The sequence below is a fragment of the Medicago truncatula genome, chromosome 5 (genome assembly GCF_003473485.1).
Source record: "Medicago truncatula cultivar Jemalong A17 chromosome 5, MtrunA17r5.0-ANR, whole genome shotgun sequence".
NCBI lineage: Eukaryota > Viridiplantae > Streptophyta > Magnoliopsida > Fabales > Fabaceae > Medicago > Medicago truncatula.
In genome coordinates, this window is record NC_053046.1 from 44,120,331 (window position 1) to 44,142,098 (window position 21,768).

Genomic DNA, 21,768 nt, shown 5'->3' on the forward strand with positions numbered 1-21,768 from the left:
TTGGACATGACAAGAACAAATGATTGACATCTTCAACGTTCCCGCATCCAGAGACACACAACCGCACCTCCAAGGGTAAAATGCCACAGTTTGTCAAATTATTTTTTGTAGTTAACCGATCCCTCAGAAGCCGCCAAACAAGGATAGAGACTTTGAGAGGAACCTGTTTATACCAAATTAACTCCATATTTGGATGTAACTGGGGCTGTTCCTGCGATGTCAGCATGTCATAGACTCCACGTACAGAATACCCACCATCCTGATTTGGTAACCACAACCATCTATCTGTCACTGATTCCTGTAAAAAAACGGTAAGTAATAAAACCCTACACTCCTCTACCAACTCTTCCTCCCAAGCCCACAACCGCCGACGCCACTGCAACGCCTCCCCACCCACATCCGCCTCCAACAAGAACATATTCCTAACTGTGATTGATTTATTAACAGCCAAGTCATATAGGCGACTAAAACGGTCACACCTCGGAACATCACCGCACCAACAATCACGCTAAAAATCTGTTTCAGCACCGTCACCCACCCTCCTCCTAAAACACGCCCCAAACCAGCCCTCTCCACCCTCACCTATCCCATCTCTAACCCTCACTATCTGCCTCCACCACGAAGAACAACTCCGGCCCCCATCCTCCAAACCTCCATCCGCCACATCATACCTAGCCACCAACACCCTACACCATAAAGCTTCCCTATCTATTAACAATCGCCAACACCACTTTCCCAACAAAGCAATATTAAACTCTCTCAACCTCCTAACACCCATCCCTCCATACTCCTTCCTCAGACTAAAAGTATCCCACCTAATCCAAGAAATTTGGAATTAGCGTCACCATCACGAAGCCAGTTTAATCTTGATTGTTGCCAACAAATACTTGTATTAAGACGAGACAAGGAATGAATATCCGTCGAAATACCATGAAGTTCACTGAGTTCTTCCTTTGACAACTCCTCCCCCTCCCCTTTACTGTCTAAGGACGCTTGTCTGTTCTTTAAAGAATCAATCTTTGCAGGTAAATTATGAGTATTAGCAGCATGCCATTCTTTAATAATTGAAATTTATCGAATTTTACAAAAGTATAAAAATGAAGCCCAATAAATTTTAGTGAGATGATGATGAACATAACCCTTTATGTGTTGATTCAAACATGAGAGCTTCTAAATAAGTATGGGAACAAAATTAATCTTTGATTAAAAGTCTTAAGATACTGATTTTTTATTGGTTGGTTTAGGAGAAGGTTTTGCATGGTAACAAAATTTTAGCATCATATTTAGGCACACCCACACATAAAAACAAAAAAAGTAAAAAAAGAAGAAAGTAAATATATATATTTTTAAAATCACTAAATGATATAGAATTTTATGTTTGTCATTGTATGTGTTCAATTTTATATATGTGCGATCAAATAATATTTTTTTGGGTTGTGTCTAAATAAATATTTATATATTTTTAGATAGATTGGATCTTGAATAAAGGAATCATATTTATAATATTGTCAAGAGAGAGTTGGTCAAATCATTTGATCGAATGAAATGCAATTATCACTTTACCATTTCGTTAATGTCGACGTGAGATTAAGAAATTAAGGGATTTTCACTTTCAACCTTCTATTCGCTAATTACTCTATCCATTTTTTAAACAATTGTGGTTTTGATAAATCACCATTTGAAAATTACACACATAAAAGAAAGATTTCAGGTTCCAACTACGATAAAGGATGGACAAACTAAAGCGTGCGTGGATGGTTTTTTATTTTTTTTGTTTTGTTTGTGGACGAAGTGATAAAGATACTAAAATTCATATATATTAAAATCTTGGGTTTTAACGTAGGTAAGAACATCCAACCTAATAATTTCAGTTTTACTGGTTGAGCTATGTGGGGTGTCTATTTTACCACCCTTCAACATGCAATATTAATTTACGAGTAAAACTGGAAAAAAAATGATAGTTAATGTCAAACAAAACAACAAACATTTTGTATATGCTAAAACAATACTTATTTTGAAACATTTTTATATGCTGAAACAATATTTATTTTGTCAGTAAGGCCTAACAACAATTACTCTCTGCTTTGTAGATTGGGAAATCTATATAATTCATAAAGTAAGCTGATGAGTTTCAATTATTTTAAAAGTGAAATTAAAAAAATATGACAAACATTTTATTATTATTATTATTACTATTATTATTATTATTATTATTATTATTATCAAATTGTAATATTATTATATATTATCTTAATTCATGCGAGTTAATCAACATTGTCCTATATATAGAGAATGATGTACTATTTTTTATAAGTAAATTTCATAAAAAAAAATCTTTAAATGATTTTGTTGGTTAAACTAGCTGGTTGTTATCTGTTCCATCTTCTTATACGAAATTATAAAATATTAATTGATTAAACCAGAAGAAAGAAGGTATTATTACATCAATACAATAATTTTGATTATGATACTTATATACAAGTTGGTTGTATGTCATAATTCTATGTCAATTTAATATTAATGATTTGAAGAAGTGGTATAGTTTATATTAGATAAAAAAAATAACCAATATAATATGATATAAGTGATAGATATTTGAGTCTCTTAACCATTTGATTCAGGATTCGATTCCTAGTCGATGCGTATGAAAAAACATTTGTTGAAAGATCATCCTCTTAAATAGATAAAATATATGGAAAAATATTTGTTGAAAGATATCAACCCTTTGTTCTCTTTTATGCTTTCTTTTTCAAGGTGTTGGGTGAATATATGTATGTATGAGTGTATACAAATAATTTTTGAAATAATAATTGTATACGTATTATCGAGAGGGGGAGTATTCAGCAATAAATCATTGAGAAATGGGGAATAGTGAGAAAGGAAAATGGCAACAAAATAAGTGTCGGCGGTGGTTGGTGTTGTTGTGTTGAGTGAGGAAGCATAGTGATCATGTTGATTTCATAATGTTATGTGAAAATTGAAAAGGGCCAAGAACACGAAACTACGGTGAATAAGGATGTAGTTGTTGTTTTGTGGGCATGATGTTTGCAATAGTAAATGATTCTTCAACAGTTGGCATGAGAGTGTTGTGGGGTAAAGCATGGAGCAACCAATATGGGCGGTGGGGCTACCTCTTTGAGCAATGTGGATACACACATCATTTTTAAACATTCTTTATAAATACCAATAAGGTTCTTTTTGAGAAAAAGTTATTTATTATAAATATTTATAGCACAAATTACAATTGACCATCCGATAAAAAATGAGAGGTTGAGACCAAACTGTGTGAAAACTAGCCAAATAAATTTGAATTGGATTACAATTCTACTATCAAGATCGACCCTTGCATGAAACAGTTACCATATGCGATTTAGGTCTGTATTTATTGTTGTCCAAGAAAAAATCAGCGCATTGTTGTGTATGTATGTTAAATTCTATAACAAATTTTTACAAATAACAATCAAATATCCATTTTTATTGTAAAATTAGTTTACACAATATTGAACATCTCCGTGTGAATGTTTGAGTAAGTCTGTTTAAATAAACCACTACAATCTATGATCGATAATCACTTATAAAGTTAGTCCACGGTAGTTTTGACCTCCGGCTTTATATATGAATTAAACTTTTATTTGATCATTTACCTATCTACTAAATTTACAAGTTTTCAAAATCTTCAAAATCACCAAATAGTAAAGGTAGCCGCCGGTGTATTTCCTATATTTCTATCTTATTCCCGTGGATCATACGAATCATAGGAATACTATGGTCCACTCTATCGAAGAGTATTGCATAAATCATTATGTTCTTGAGGGATTATGCTAGCCTTAGGCCTTAAGGTACAATAATTAAATACATTTACATGGGACATCTTGGTCATCACACAAGATTTACAAAAAATACGAGAATCGTGTAATTTTGATAACCGAGACAAAAGTAAAGAAAAATAAGATATTAAAAATGCTATTGTGTTCCATAAGCATCATACATTAATATAATATATCAATTAATATTTTTAATAAAAATATATTAACTATATTTTTCCTAAATTGATTATTTAAACTCATTTACAAGATTTTTCCAAAACAAATCAATTGCAAGATCATATGTGAATAAATAGTTATGTGAGATTGTCTTTTTAACAATATTTTCATCAATTGGAGAGAAACCTTCTATGTGGGTTTAAGGGGTCATAAATTGGAGAGAAAGAAAGAGATGAAAAAGAAGAGAAAAATGGTGGGGTAGAGTGCAAGGTTGGTCTATGATGAATTTAAGAAGTGGTTAGTTGAAGTGGATATGGAAAGACCACCATACATTCAAAGTAAGAAAGGGGTCTTCCTAAGATCATTTTTCACATTAAAAAATAAGACAAAACTGCACATGGTGTATTAAACTTGACAATAAGCTAAAGAAATTAGGTCTAAAATATAAGGTAAAATTTCCTGAGCGACTCTTTAACTTTATTTAAATTTTCATACATGTATTTTTTGTGTCCAATTAGTCACTTATATATTTTTTTTAAAAAGTTACATTGTTAAACAAACTTTTATTCTTAATCAATTTTTATCATAAATTTTCCCACATATTGAATGATATATTGAATAAGGTCAAATTATTAAATTAAAACAAAAAAAGATCATATAAGTTTAGATGATCCTTCCTTAAAAAAAAAATTTAGATGAATTAGATATCATAACCGTCGTTATGATGTAATTTAGATGTTATATAAATAACTTTAGTGGTAATAGTGATTCTATAATGTGTAACGAGTAGTCGAAATAGTTTTTTAATGTATCGAAATTTTAAAATAGTTTCTCATTGTGTACTTCATTTGTCAAAATAGTCATCGACGTCCTTGAATGCTGACGTTAACTCTTTTCATATAAGAATTGATATGATAATAAATAAGTGTTACTTATGAACTAATATGACAATATTAACGAGAAATTTTAACGTAAGAGATTGTTTTCACTAACATAATAACTATTGTGGTTACTCATTACATATTCATGGATCAAAATAACTATTATTCCATAAATTTATTTTGTAATTCATATATTCCTTACGAACATATTTATAAACAAAAAAAACTACTTAATTCATCGAATATCTAATATATTTAATCTATATTGTATACGAATACATTAGATATTTAATAAATCTGAAAAAATAGATTTTACTTATAAATAGGACCGGAATAAACAAGTTCTTATAAATGAACCTCATGCAAGGAGTAAATCCAAACATAGGAAGAAGCACATTTTCCTATTAAAAAACAAAAACACTGAGAAAGTTAGAAGCATCTGTGTGCTGTAAGTCTGTAACCATCTACCTTTATATACACTTCCCCCTCCGTTCTCATTCTTCCTACTTCACATTCTCTCTCTGCTCTCTCTCTCTCAATTCCTCCTTTTTCAGGTCTGTCTTCTCAAACCTCATTCTCACTTTTCATTTCTTATGTAACTCATTAATTCATCACTGTTTAATGTAAAGTTTTCATTTTTCATATCTAAATTTCATGGGTATTTAGATCTCTATCATTTCACTCAGGGGTTTATGTGATGATGTGGACTTAGTATTTGACTAGTCTAACTTTGTAACTGAATTTTATAAAATAAATGTTTTTACTTATTTATTTATTTTCGTAACATTCACTTTAATGTCTCATCTTGAATTTACCATTTTGGAAATGTGGTATTATGGGACTTTACAATTCAAATGTTACAAATTTATCATTTTTTAGATCTGCAATTGCTTCTTCTTATTTTGGTTTCATTACAATTCCTAGATCTTGATTTATACATTTCAATTTCATTATTGTTTGCAAGATCTGGTTTGAGTCATTTTGTTAATGGCTATAGATTTAAGTAAATTGTTAACAAATGTTGAGTGTTATTATGTAAAGAAGAGAATGTGGACAAATTAGAAAGATTTATAATTATTTGTTTAGAAGTATTGGAATTGGAGATTGAGTTTAATGTTTGAACTAGGATTTTATATAATTTTCTGACCAAATAAATTACTTTGGTCTCTAAATGTGTAAGATTGATTGTATAAATCGAAACTTTCAAAATAATCCGAGTGAATCTTTTGTTAGTAAGTTTACGATCAATGTGACAGACAAAAGACATGTTCGTATATGTTTTTGTAATTTCGATACCTTCTGACTATATTTATGGATCTAAATTGTTGTAGTTTAGTCTAATCTAACATGGTGGAGCTTTTTTCTTATAGGAATTTGGAGAGAGTAGTGATATTATAAGGTAAGGAAGAAAAAAAAAAAATCAAAGATGAAGGTTTCAATGATTTTTCTTGTGTCCACTCTGCTGCTTCTGAGCTCATCGGCATTTGCTAAAACTGTAAGTCCACCCTCTCCCCCCGCTGAGAGTCCAACTCCGGCTCCAGCACCAGCACCTACACCAGATTTCGTAAACCTCACTGAATTACTCACTGTTGCTGGTCCATTTCACACTTTTCTTCAATACCTTCAATCCACAAAAGTTTTGGACACTTTCCAAAACCAAGCAAACAACACTGAAGAAGGAATCACTATCTTTGTTCCAAAAGACAGTTCTTTCGCATCATTGAAGAAACCTTCTTTATCCAAACTCAAAGATGATGAGATAAAACAAGTGATTCTTTTCCATGCTTTGCCACATTTCTATTCACTTGCTGATTTCAAAAACCTTAGCCAAACTGCCTCAACTCCAACATTTGCCGGTGGTGATTACACTTTGAATTTCACCGATAATTCCGGAACTGTCAAAATTAATTCAGGATGGTCAATCACTAAGGTGACTAGTGCAGTTCATGCTACTGATCCTGTTGCAATTTATCAAGTTGATAAGGTTTTGCTTCCTGAGGCAATATTTGGCACTGATATTCCACCTGTTCTGGCTCCTGCACCCACACCAGAAATTGCGCCTGCAGCCGATTCTCCAACTGAACAAAGTGCTGACAGCAAATCGTCTTCACCTTCATCTTCACCAGATCGTTCGTCTTCTTACAAGATCGTTAGCTATGGAATTTGGGGCAACCTTGTGTTGGCAACTTTTGGTTTGGTGGTGGTAATCTTGTGATGATGAGGAGAAGTTTGTTGAGTATTTAATTTAGATTTATTATGTTTATGTATCTACTTTTGATGCTATTTTACTTTGATTTGAGTCCAATTTTTTTGTGAACATAATGTGTTATTCAATATATGTATGAGATTGTGATTTCTATAAAAACACACTAAAAAAATTAATAAATAAACTGGTAGCATGTGATTGTCATGTTATATTATGCAGCAACAACTGTATCTACCTTTCTTGAAGAATTTTTAATGCCAATGCTATCAACCATTAATTGGCCTCTCAGAAAGTTGATTTTTATCGGGTAAAATATGTTTTAGTCCCTATAAAATTGCAAGTTTTTAAGTTTAGTCCTTACTTAATATTAACGGGGGATGCTTACTAGTCATGCCACGTAGACGTCACATCAATCTTTGGTCCTTGGGACTGGGACCTAGAATCTTGAAGTCGTGAAATGGGGCAGTCATGCAGTCAATATATTGTAGATATTGGTTCAGTATCAAGTTAATTCTTAAACTATAAAAAAGTTTATGATTCTAGTTTATGAAAATGAGTTAATTTGCATGTAAATTCTAATAAAATTGGTAAACTCTCGATTTTACTAGTAATCTACGAATTTACAATTTTACATTGATTTGAAATGTAAAATTTTGGATTTTTGATATAGTAGGATCTTTTAAAGTTCCAGCTCCTCATGTGTCACCCGACATTCTTTTTCTAATGCTAGTGGGCATGTGAATAGGAACTTTTAGCATTTCAGATCTTAGATCTCGTGAGAATTATTAATCGACTAATCATTAAATATCTAAATTGGTCATGTATTTTCAAATTAGTCTCCGACTCTATTAATTAGTCAATGCTTTGTTAAAAGTTTCTCAATTAAGTTTATGTCTTTATGTTTTTCTCACATGAAATTTGAGAATCTGTTACAATACTACTACAAAAATTGGCTTATATAGCGCTTTTTTTTTTTGCTTTAGCTTGCGCTTTTGAAGCGCTATTGTAATTGGCACTGGTAAAGGTAATATAGCGCTTTTTTCTATGCTAGCTAAAGAAGAGTTTATATAGCGCTTTATGTCAAAAAGCGCTAGCAAAGGTTCTCCTTAAGCAGCACTTTAAAAAATAAACGCCATCTAAGACAGGTATAAAAATAGCGTTTTTGTTTTAAAAGCGCTATGTAACAATATGTTTAGATAACGCTTATTATATGAAAAAAAAAGCGCTAGGAAAAGCATTTATTTTATTATTTTTTTGTCAATTTTTTTTCCTTTCCAGATAGCGTATAAATATATATATATATAGAGAGGATTTATCAAATGAGAGAAGTGTTTAAAATGAGAGATAAGATGAACAAATATTAACCCTTAGATTAAAATAAATGGCTGATATTAAAAGCTGCACTTTAAGTTGCAAGCATCTTTCCTTGCTCTTTTTCGCTCAATCGTACTCCTGATTCTTTCTTTCTCTCTAGTTCCCCCCTACAAAATATTAATTAATATTTCTTCCTGCTTTGTCTATCTCAATCAATGTCTTTTTACTCCAAATAAAACATAAAGTTAACAACGAAGCAGGAGGAAAGAAGTTGATGAAGGGGAGGCCATGGATTCTTTTATTCAATGTACCATTTTTTTCTTCGGTGCAAAAATTGTTGAAGATTTATCTTCCCAAATTCCAAAAGCAACCAAACCCATTTCTGTATCTACTATTTTATTCTTCTTTTTTTGTTTGCTTTTACAAATTGTTGGGTGCCAAAAAAATTATACTAAAAATGTTTAATTCAGAAAACGATAGATTGGAACTAAGATGAGAAGTCATAGTTGTTTTGATTAGATTAAAAAAATCTATAGATTTTTAGATTACCAGTTATTGTTAGTTCGATTGGAGTTGAAGAAATGACCAAAATTAATGGTGTTCGCAACATAGAAGAGGAAGAAGGAGGGGTAGGATGAAGGAAGAGGCGTTTACTTCCCTATGTTGGTTAGTACACGCGCGTGAGAATAATTAGAGAGTTGTTGTTTCCACATTGCATAAGGCTGAGGCACACAAGTAAAATACGTTTTTATCCCATCGGCGGTTAACTGCCGAAGTTTAAGAAAACCGGCGGCAGTTAACTGCCGAAGAAATCCTCGGTAGTTAAGTGCCGCCGGTTTTCAAAATTTTCGGCAGTTAACTGCCGAGGCTTCCTGAAGCCATAAAATGGCAGAACCTCTTGAGGCAGAACCTGTTACATGTGTTTTTACACATTGGAAACACATGTCATGAATATACAACATAACGAACAAAATGTCATGAAAATATACATCAAGTCCTAAAAATCAATCCTAAACATAAAATGCTACTGGTCCTGCTGATGGTGCCTCCTCCTCAGCCTCTGGCCTCGCCTCCTTGCTAATATCGGCGCAATCTGCTCCCTAACATGGCTCATGGCCTGATACCACTGTTGAGGGCTCATGCCCTCCTCCTGGCCTATCTGTGCATTAGCGTAGGCAACAGCGGCACTAACCATGTCATAGGTATCAGGCGAGCTTCTCGCCTCGTACCGCTCCCACTGCTCTGCAATGATATGCTCCTCATTTGCTAGCCTGGGAAGATCTCCTGGAAGAGGTGGCAAAATCTGAGGGTGAGACACCCTAGTGTACCCATAGCACATAGCCATCCGCCATGTCTGCTCACCCCAATCGGTCGCCTTAAGCGTGTGAGTGCGGAAGTCGACGAACGCCTGCACAATATGAGGCGGTGGAAGCTCTACAACATCCGTCAGATGCCTAGGGACAGTCTGGACGTATCTGTACTGCCTCAAAACCCCCTCGGGCAAGTGACGAACACCCTACGAACACCGCACATGATCCAGCCTGAAAACCAGAAAACCTCCTAAAAATCTTGGATCTCCCTGTGCTCTTCGTACGACCTCCAGCATACGTCATCAAACTGTATATGATCAAGCAGTGACCGATACGTGACCCCCTCTCCGTGACCCTTCTGAAGCTTCCACCTCGCCGCCACCGGATAGTTCTCCATGTAGTCAGTGTTGGGATCAACACTGTAAAAGCCAGGAAAATGCGCCAAAAACCATGCCTGTACAAACCAAACAAATCACATTTATAAATTATTACGTACGAAAAAATATAACAAAAAGATTAAAGTTAAGGTTCACATTTATAAGTTTCTTACAGTGAGCAGTGTCACACTCCCCCAAGAGCTCTGTCTCTAGGCCTACACGCCTCAGCCAACTCGCCGTATAGATATGTGAGTGTCATCCCTCCCCATGAATAATTACGCATCCCTACGTAGCCGTCCTCCATGGTCGTCAGATAGACCAACTTGATGCGTTTGTTGCTTCTATCACCAAACAACAAGCATCCAACCAAGTAGAGAAGGTAACACCTCACACAATAAGTCTTAACCCTATCCAGCTCCTCTGGATCCTCCGTATCCTCCAATACGTTGGCCCTACCAAGGTACCTCGTATATAGCTCCCTCAGCATCTTGTAACTAATGTACCCACCATACTCCGCACCGCAAATCTTCTCCGCCTTCTTCTGCGACACACCCAAGTGCGTCATCAGTAGTGTCGCTCCCTCATGTCTCCGCATCTTCTTCCCATGGCTCAACATACGCCCCTTAATCTGAAGATGCATAAGACATGCGACATCATCCAAAGTCACTGTCATCTCCCCCAAAGGCATGTGAAAAGTGCTGGTCTAATCAGAGTACCCAATCATTTTGAGCACATGAGGTCCTACGGGACCTCCCTCTGACAGCTTGGTGGAAAACAGGGCTTTAGAGACATCAAACCTCTCATGCCTGGCTTGCTCTTCATAAAGAGTCTTAAGATGTTCGATCATATCGAACGCTGTCATCCCTTCATGCTGTTTTTGCAGCTCGGGAGTCATTGAAGCCAGCATGATGCATGAAACTTCTACGGAATCATTGAGATGCTTGGCATGAGCATTTCTTAGAGCCGCAGAAGCTCCAGCAGGAGGTGCCTCAGGAATGGGTCCATCCAGCACATACAGTTTTTTTTCGTGGGTGAGGACAATCCTCATGTTACGGGACCAGTCTATAAAATTTGTTTCAGTCAATTTTTCCTTTTCGATGAGGGATCGCAAAATGTTTGTGGAAGCGTTATTGGCCATCTACAATTTAAAATGTGCAAAATAAGTATCATGAAAAATATTTAATTTGGTCTTTAATTAAATACGCTCCCACTATTTTACTCAAATCAAATGACCTTCAAACATTTGACTCGGAAAATCCCGTTGGAAGATTTTCTAGTGGATTGAAATCCTTATTTCACCTTGTTTTAAGTCAACGGGGGCTGTACTTAAAACTTAGCTATTTAGGTAGGAACATTTCCAATTGTATCTTATACAACTTTCAAATCAATTGGCGGAATAACTCTTTATTCAATTCTATCATATAGAAGTCGTCCAATTATAGCTTCTAAATTTATTCTAATCTTATTAAAATTAATTTAGTTAAGTTTGACCCAAAAGAATAACACTTGGATAAATTGGATTACCGCACCGCAACTTACTAGTATAGAATATGCGCTTTACGGAGGCAAAACCCACATATTCGATATTAGTCTTGAAGGGTGTTAAACTTTTGGAAAGCTTTAAACTTAATATTTAAATTGAAGGATTTTTATAAAATTTGACCTCACCTCACCACGGCTTATATATCACATATATTCGCACTCCAATCAAAACATGCATAACATTTATACAAAATAAAAGTGACATGATTATGGCCATCCTAACGCTATGACTCTCTCAAGCCAATGAGAGAATCTAAACTAATCCTAGAAACGACCTTGCTTCTCCAAGCTTGACTTCCAGGACTATTTCTACGTCTTGAGCCCTATTACCTCCTTTGTATTCTATTTACATTACATATGAAGAAAACTCGTTTTACATACGAGGGAGTGGATGAGAAGAGAATGTACAATAGAGATATAAAAGAAAGGCACGGCACGCAGGCCGTATTTTAATATCCAAAAGAAATAAAATAAAAGGACTAAGGCCATAATCATTCACATGACAATAATAATAACAAACACACTTTTATTATTATTAATTATTCCTTATAATTAAATAAATTAAATTAAAATTCGACATGTGATCATCCTACGCAGATTAGCCGGGGGTTCCGCTGCCCGGTCAGCGGACGGTGGTTCCTACCAAGGTACCTCGTATATAGCTCCCTCAGCATCTTGTAACTAATGTACCCACCATACTCCGCACCGCAAATCTTCTCCGCCTTCTTCTGCGACACACCCAAGTGCGTCATCAGTAGTGTCGCTCCCTCATGTCTCCGCATCTTCTTCCCATGGCTCAACATACGCCCCTTAATCTGAAGATGCATAAGACATGCGACATCATCCAAAGTCACTGTCATCTCCCCCAAAGGCATGTGAAAAGTGCTGGTCTCGGGATGCCACCTCTCGCATAGAGCATCAACAAGGCATGAGGCACAGTGGTGTAGCCCAAGTAAACCAAGTCATGTAACCCGCTCTCCCTAAGCGGATCCCAAAACTAATCCTGATTCCCGTTTGGGCGTCCGAGACTCAAGATCTTGGCCACATGGTTAATCGGTTTAACCACACGTAGCTTACAAACCTGAAATAATAGAAAAATAAATACTCCCTCCGTCCCAAATTGTATGTCACTTTAGAAAAAAAATATTTGTCCCAAATTGTATGTCGCTTTACAATACCAATGAAAAATTAATGTTACTTTTCCTATTATATCCTTAATAATTTATTACTCTATCTTCTTTCAATTCCTTCATTTATCTTTCTCATATCATTTATTGAGGACAATTTTGTAAAACAACTCATAATATCTCTTTCCCACACAATATTAATTACATTTCTTAATATGTGTGAAATGCCCAAAACGTCATACAATTTGGGACGGAGGGAGTATAGTTTAGACAATTTATACATTAAACAATGTAAACATTTAACTAAACAAAATAAAACTTAACAAATGAAAAAATAAAACATAACACATGTAAACCTTAAAACTTAAATAAACCACATAACAAAATAAATTTAAATCATAATTAAACATAAAGAAAACAATAAACCTAAAATAAAGAAAATATAAAGAAAATAATTAAACATAAAGAAAAGAATTAAAAAAAACACATATAAAAAAATTATACTTACGTTATCTGAATTATACCAAAGCGGCAATACCAAATGATTGACATAAGAGTGCAGCAAAGATAGGTCTACCGGTCCTCCAGGAAAGGGAGAGTCCATAGGTAACACCTCCGGATGTCATCATCATCTCCTACATGCTGCTGCTGTGGTATATGATCCTGGTCATACCCACCATCTGTAACATCGTGGTGTACCTGATCCTGATAATCCAGGTACTCCACCTCAGACTGGTCAACAAGCTGTGACGGGTCAACAACTTCTGACTCTTCATGCTGTGTAGCCTGAGAAGTCCCTGAACCATCTCCTCTCCAACCTCTTCCCCTCTTTGGGATGTGCCCGCTTTGCCTCTCCTTCCGGTGGCTTTGGGTCATCACACGCCTACCACCAATCATCTTAGATGGATCAATGGGGTCCTGATCGGCCATATGTATACAAAAAATTAAAAAAATTAACATCATTTCCATAACCTAATAAAACACATTAAACCTAAACTAAACATAAACATAATCAAACTCATTAAAAGTACAACGATGAACATCATTTCCATAACCTAAAATCATTCAATATAATCATCATTACAATAAAATTTATGTCCATCATTTCCACAATAATCTAAACATCCTTCAATAATTAACATACAATTAATCATTTCTATACACTTAATCATTTGTGTCCATCATAATTCTCGTAACCTAAACTAACTAAAAAATCAATATACACTTAACCAGACTATAATTAACATCATTTCTATCATTTCCATAACCTAAACTAACTAAAAATCAATAAAATTGTCATTGAGGCATTTTATCAAACACTTTGTGTGCAAAGTATAAAACATATTCAAATTATGTTCATTTGCCACAATTCAAAGCCATATTATGATTTAAACAGCATAGGCAACAACTACATTCATTTATCAATTCCTAAACTACACATGCAATCATCAAATTGTCAATTTTAAAATCAACCCTAACCACATGCAAACTACTCTAATTTTTTTTTAAAAAATAAACCTAAACAAACTAACATTATCATTAAAATGATTGATGCAACTTACTTGTGATAATGTGCGGTTGATTTGCTTGCAATTAACGGAAATGGATTTGGTGAGAATTTGAGAAAGTTTTGAAAAAAATTAGAAACTGATTCTATTCTGTTTCTGCGTGCTTAAGTTCAGATTTCCTCGGCAGTTAATTGCCGCTGGTTTTCTAAAACTTCGGCAGTTAACTGCCAAGGGGGTAAAAGCGTATTTTACTTGTGTTTCTCAGCCTTATCAAATGTGGGAACAACAATTCTCAATTCTCGAATAATTAAGCATGATAAGTGCCATTTAAAGTGCAGTTTTTAATGTGAGCCATTCATTTTAATCTAAGGGTTAATATTTGTTCCTCTCATCTGTCATTTTAAACACTCCTCTCATTTGATACACCCTATATATATATATATATATATATATATAGTCAGAAATTTAAAGGGAAATATATATAATTTTGGCACATTATAATTGAGACTATTATTTATCAAATAAAACTTAACCATATCATAAAAATGTATTTATATATAGCATAAAAGTCAAAAATGTATAGCCTCTAATATGGTAACATAGATATCTCTAAGAGTTACAACTAATTAGTTAACATAAAATCAAAATCTTCTATGGTATCATGTAGTCTTCATCTATCTTCTGGTCTTCTCAACATTTTTATCTAAAACAAGCAGGCAAATCATCATTCATTTCCAAATTTCATTCACTCTCCTCCACCTGAATATATACAAGAAAACACCATTAAGCAATAACACTATATTATACAAGAGATAAATTCAAAGTACATCATGAGTACAAATTAAAGCAAGATTATAAATTAAAACAACTACCACTTCTAGCAAATATATTTAGAAACATTAAACTCACCCACCATATTATAAAAAAATCATATAACTTTTAGGCTGATCATGAACCGACACCATATTACAAAACCTGAGAAGTGAACCTTACAATGCGGAGATTAAAACACAAAATCTGAGAAATAAATTGTATTTATAATTGTTCTTCTTCAAATATATGCAAAGCCATTCATAGTCTTATGTCTTATCCTTAATTTGCAACCACTTAAGAAAATAAGGCCCAAGTTACACAACTCCTTAAATGACATAATTTCCTAAATAAAATAGACCCCAAAACTTAACTTCTAATCAACATTAAAACTAATTTTCTTAAGGCAAAGTATAGTTTGGACGACCAAATACAATGCTCCAACTTACACCACCTCAATATAAGCCATTAATATATTATAAATTTATTTTAACGGACCAGATTTTATGATGAAAAAGTTGTTACAGGGTGTTATTTTAGTGGTGTAAGTTGGAGCGTTCTATTTAATGGTGTAAACCAAATGGCACCTTTTCTTAGAGTTAAAACAACGAGGAAAATAAGCTTTATTTATTAACATATGAAGAGAGCTAACCAACCCATATTCTTAAACTAAGTATGTATTTTAGAACTAGTTAAAAATGTACATGTATTGTAATGTCATGGTCTATGCTTCATAGAACCTATGTCACAACACGTCCAATAACACACTTAAGTAAGATCTTAACTCAACAACAAAAATAAATCATGAAAATCACCTTTACAAATCACAGAACAATAAATAATTTATTCAATTTCACTCAAGGTTTTCCATATCTCACTGAATCACAAATTCACATGCACATTCTCTCTCATTTGCACAGACAGACAAAACTAGGGTTTGCATTTCGTAGCAGCAATGGCGCCGACGAAGGAGAGAGCATCTAGGGTTAGCCGAAACTCTGATTTGATCAGAGGGATTGGAAAGTTCTCAAAGTCACAGATGTATCACAAGAAAGGTATCTGGGTTATTAAGGCCAAAAATGGTGGCGTTTTTCCTCATCATGATCCTAAACCTAAGCCCGAAACTGCTGTTGAAAAACCACCAAAATTTTACCCTGCTGATGATGTGAAGAAACCTCTTCGTAACAAGCATAAGCCTAAGCAGACTAAGCTCAGGGCAAGCATCACTCCCGGCACAGTGCTGATTCTTCTTGCTGGTAGATTTAAGGGCAAGAGGGTGGTGTTTTTGAAGCAGCTTCCTTCTGGATTGCTTCTTGTAACTGGTCCCTTCAAGATCAACGGAGTTCCTTTGAGATGTGTGAATCAGGCCTATGTGATTGGTACATCAACCAAAGTCGATATCTCCGGTGTTAATGTGGATAACCTTGATGACAAGTACTTTTCAAAGGAAGCCCCAAAAAAGAAGAGCAAGGGAGAAGGCGAATTCTTTGAGTTAGACAAGGAGGAGAAAAAGGTGTTACCTCAGCAGAAGAAAGATGACCAGAAAACAGTGGACGCTGCATTGATAAAAGCTATTGATAGCGTTCCAGACTTGAAAACTTATCTTGGTGCCAGGTTTTCTCTCAAGGCAGGTGTGAAGCCACACGAACTAGTTTTCTAGTTTGGCGGAAAGAGGGATGCTATGCTTGCTTTTATAATTTTTTTAATGAAACTTGGTTCAGATAGTTGCACTTTCTTAACTGTAAGAGCCTAATATTGATATGTAATGGAATTCTGCTGGAGATATTCCTTCCTGCAATTTCGCTATTTGTGAACTTTTTCGTTGATTATATGAATTTTAGTTATTTTGTAAAAAAATTAAAAAAAAAAATCACATGCACATTTATGCTACCATTACCCTTATTTCCTAGAATCAATTTCAGATATCACAAACACAAAACCCATAATTGTAAAAAGCCAATTCCAAAATTAGAACTAGAACTCCACTTTATACACAACACTAAGACCATATACACTTCATATCACCTTAAACAAAAAAACAATAATGAATAAAAATCAACAAAAAGTAAAGTGATTAAATCACAATCACAATGAACAACAAATAAAATCCATAACAAAAATCAACAAAAGATTGACATGTTTATTAAAAGCCTAATCCGAGGTGTATCTATAATTCATAAAAGATTAAAATTAACTAAGCAGAAAACACATAGTTGACCTTTTTATTAAAAGCTTCAATTCCCATATCAGAACTGCTTCTTTGATCCTGCAATCCCATTTCAATATCCATTATTAGCCTCACTAACAAATGAATCCTGCAACAAAAAAAAAAAAAAACTATCCTTAAAATTTGGTTTACAAAAACATGATACTTGAGTTCAATCCAAGTCAAATAAAAAAGGATTACCAAAAAGAATATCAGAATGAATTGAAACAGCCAAAACCTAAATAAGGATTAACTATGATCTTCTAACAGTGATGAAATCAATTTTAGTTTTCAAGAATCAAATTACCAAAACATGATTACATGAGATTCATACTGCTAAAATTGAAAGCTAAAAATTAAAATTAGGAAAGGGAAGTAAAAAAAACCAGTAATCAAAATTGAATTTTTTTGGGGGGTGAATTAGAAATATGAACTTACAGTGAGAAGATCGTTCATGTTGCTGAATGATCAATTAAGTTTCAGAGAGAGAGAGAGAGTCGTACATGGTTGTGGAAGGAGGATTATGATTTAGGGTTTAAGGATAAGAGAGAAACGAAATTCTTTTCTTTTGTGGGTCTGGACAGTTTCTTCTTAAAAAAGAAGAGAAAAAAGAGTGTTGTTACTGCACAACGCTTTTATGTAATACAAAAATTTATTAGTTGGGGATCGAACAGGAGATCTGACAGTGCATACCGCTCTTTTTGACAAAAAAAAGATGAAAAATTCCGCACAAGGAAATGCTTCACCACTAGGCCGAACGAAATAAATTACAAGATGGCACTTTTGTCCTACCTATCTTAAGCCTACTGTAGCGTTTTTAGAAAACGCTATTTAAGGTTATTTCGTTTATAGCGTTTTCCATCAAAAGCGCTATATAGGATTAATCCTGATTTTTTTAAGAATATTTATTATTTTTATTGAACCTATACCAGCGCTTTTTGAACAGAACGCTATATAAATTTTGTATCATAAATAGCTCTTTTTGGCAAAAGCGCTCTCTAAAGCCTCCCTGTTTTGATTTATAGCGTTTTAGTGTTAAAAGCGTTATTAAAGTGGCGCTATATTTTCCCAATTTTGTAGTAGTATATATGGACCAATTTGGTGGTTTATTCATTATTAATCATAATTTGGCTGCTTTTAATTTTATTCCAAATGTCGATAACATTTTTTTTTTTTTGAGTCTTTGACCATTTCAAAATAATTATTGAGATAATGTCAAATAGGTTATATTTTTTTTTTATAACAATTGCGAGTCACTTTCCCTTTGATTTGTTTATGTCAAATAAATTTCATTTTGAATGTTTAATATATAATAAACTATATTGTAATTGGTGCATGATATTCAAATTAAAGTATGTGGATTTTGAGTTGGACTCGTAATGTGTTGTTGATAACATTCATAGTGAAAAGAAGAATTTATCTTAGCAAGGTGCTATTATTTCAAAATTCTCATGTTGAGTTTGTTAAAAGAGAATCTAACTATACAATTTATACTCTTACAAAAGTGTCTACATTCTTAACTCTACCCATAATATCATATTATTAATCAATGAAATGCTATAATAAACACAAAAAATAAATAGAAAAAAAGTATTTGTTGGTGTCTTTGTGAGGATCGTTTTTTTTTTTTTTACCACAAATTCTTTGTTGTCACGATTATTTTGTGTAAGGATTTGTGCTTTCCATATCAATTGTCGAGGTGTAAGTTTGTCACTCTTGGGTTGGATGTGCAATTATAAAACACCAGGGTGAGAAATGTTGGCAACTTAGAAGCCTCTTAATTATTGGGACTTGGAATGATATCCTATCATCAAAATCCGGACTACAAGGGTATATTTGGATTTATTCCTTAAAATTCCTTAAAAAAAAGAGGATATATTTGGATTTATGTTATAAAATGATAGAATGAAATAAAATAGTTTTCATTTGCAATGATAAATATTAGTATATGTTAGTTTTATGTTATGGATCAAATATAATCTATTACTCCATGACCAAACACACTCTAATTGATTTCTGAACATTTATATAAAAAATACAGCATTGTAATTTGTAACTTATTAAAATGTTTATATGAAAAATTAAAAGGCTTAATTGCACTTTTGGACTCCTATCTTTCTAAAAGTTGCGGTTATGGACCTCTAACTAATTTAAATATAAAACAGTCCTCTATGTTTTGATTCTTTGGCAGTTTTGGACCCCCAGTCCATTGTTGACTCGGTCAACGCTGACGTGGCACCCTAAGTGAGGTGCCACATGTCAATTTTTTTTATTTTTTTTTGCCTTGGGGGTCCAAAACTTTTTGGAGACTATCACTCGTTTCCATTAATTAATTAAATTCATGAGAAGGATTAATATTCCAAATTTCCCTTGCTAAATTAAATTGTATACGTTTGGAAATCCTTCATGTGCCTTTTACATTATCCCAAAAATAATAATTTAATTGGATCCGATTAAGGAGTATGATGTTAATTGAATCAGATTTTTCTTATTCATCGAAATAATATTGGATCTGATTTTTTTAGGGGAATATTATTGGCATCGAAATAATATTGGATCTGATTTTTTTAGGGGAATATTATTGGCATCGAAATAATACTGGATGTGATTTTTTTTAGGGGAATATTATTGAATCTCACCCTTATACCTGTATGAAGCATTGCAGAATTATATGGAGAAATTATTCTAAATCGATTATTTGATATTGAAATCATACACATTTATGTTCTTCACTGTTGAGTTATGATACTTTGAAATTGAGGGCATGCGGCTGATTTGCAGATTGTTTCTCATAAACAAATCTTACCATAGGAATTAATTATAATTAATCACAACCATTGACTATTATTAAAATTAAAGGTCATGATTGGGAGTAACTCTTTAGACTTACTCTTGGAGTCAATGGATCCCTTCTCATCAAGTAATGGTTATATTTTTTATTTATAATTGCAGTCTTATTATTATTTTATTTATTTTACTGATTGTTTTGATGTTTTTTTTGTCACAATTTCCTAGATTCCTGATAACGGTCCATGGAATTACAACTTCTTGGGAGTGAGGCATGCATCTGGGATGAAGTATGGACTGAAGCTTGGGACCCCTAGGGAGTATTATCATGAAGATCATAGACCAACCCATTTCTTAGAGTTTACCAATATGGAGGAAGGGGAGACAATTTCTGAGGGAGATCGAGAGGATACATTCTTAGAGTGTGTTTGGAATAGGGGATTTAACATGGTAAAATAATTTTTTGAGGGAATTAAAATGATTTGTCTTAGCTGTAGCACTGTTTCTTCAAACACTATCAAATTGTAAGTTGTATCATTGCAATGTTGAACAATGTTCTGAAAACTTTAACTGTGTTCTATAATTTCTTTTTGAATTTGTGTTGGTTGATTGTGTCTGTGCAGAGATCAAAGCCTTGAAGCTTTATTAACTACTTAGAGAAGGTCATTGATGAGGTCACCTCTAATTTCTCAATTGCTGGTATTTTTGTGCTCTGAAATTTAGTAGGTGAAATTGCCACTGCTTATATTGAATTTCAAAGATTGATTCATAAACTCAGTCAAACATAGGTATTAAGTAAATAACAAAACTAAATTGATCAAAAAATAAAAAAATAAAATAAAATAACAAAACTAATGGAAGGTTTAATTTTCATATCCTATTCAAGCTTCTGTGTGCAAAGTTTCAGCTGTAGTTGCTCAAAAAAAAAAAAAAAAAAGTTTCAGCTGTAGAACAAAAACACTGACAATGAGTACATTTGGAATCAAAATAGTGTACTTCCAGCCTTAAAATCTGTTAAACATGTCTTCATATGCATCCTGGAATAGAATACCTTGATAAATGATAACTAGCTATATGTTTTTTTTATACTCTCTTTTTTAGGAAATTTTGTTTGCACATGCCAATCAAAGTTTATTTGGTTTATCTAGTGGTTCTTATCCAAACACTAAATTGATAGGGGGCTGCAAATTACTAATTCCACTTTTCTTTTTAAAACCTATACGGAGTTTCTTCTTTTTGTTTGTTTTATAGATTCCACTTAAATGAAATCTATCTTGGGTTATTGACTCACTCATGTACATGTTTTGAGAGTTTGAACCTCGGTCCCCGTAACTCATTTTCAACAATTTTAATTTTGATATTCAATTATCTGCACGAGGCAAGAGCTTTATCTCTTGAGGGTTGTTTTCAATTTATCACTTGTTCTTGTTTCCATGACTTACTGAACACGATTTATCTTTTGAGGGTTGTTTTCAATTTATCACTTGTTCTTGTTTCAATGACTTACTGAACACGATTTATCTGGTAATCCTTATTTGTAGCATATAGTATATTGTCTCCTTGTTAATTAGTTGTGACAAGATAGAAGCCTATGTAGCTAGATTGTCTGGTCAAAGCTAGGTAGTGATAAGGTTGTGCTTCTTGACATCTAATGGCAGGTTGGGTGGGATGATAAGATCGTCCTCCCAAATTATCGGTTGCTTCAGCCCATTGGTTT

At 33.5% G+C, this 21,768-nt stretch overlaps 2 protein-coding genes and 1 long non-coding RNA gene across 3 annotated transcripts; 2 read left to right on the forward strand and 1 right to left on the reverse strand.

Moving 5' to 3' along the window:
- The first annotated feature begins 5,232 nt into the window (after positions 1–5,232).
- On the forward strand, positions 5,233–7,292 carry LOC11421056 (fasciclin-like arabinogalactan protein 7). Its single transcript, XM_003617969.4, has 2 exons — positions 5,233–5,418; positions 6,235–7,292. The coding sequence occupies exon 2, from the start codon at positions 6,291–6,293 to the stop codon at positions 7,077–7,079; it is 789 nt and encodes a 262-aa protein (XP_003618017.1). The 5' UTR covers positions 5,233–5,418; positions 6,235–6,290; the 3' UTR covers positions 7,080–7,292.
- Positions 7,293–14,776: 7,484 nt separating this feature from the next.
- Positions 14,777–17,984, reverse strand: LOC112422244 (uncharacterized). The gene is made up of 3 exons (XR_003012600.2): positions 17,703–17,984; positions 17,277–17,373; positions 14,777–15,007 (listed from the first exon to the last, which is right to left on the reverse strand). It is a non-coding gene; the product is annotated as an uncharacterized lncRNA (long non-coding RNA).
- Positions 15,980–16,733, forward strand: LOC11418706 (60S ribosomal protein L6). The gene has a single exon (XM_024785298.2). The coding sequence runs from the start codon at positions 16,014–16,016 to the stop codon at positions 16,716–16,718; it is 705 nt and encodes a 234-aa protein (XP_024641066.1). The 5' UTR covers positions 15,980–16,013; the 3' UTR covers positions 16,719–16,733.
- Positions 17,985–21,768: the final 3,784 nt, after the last annotated feature.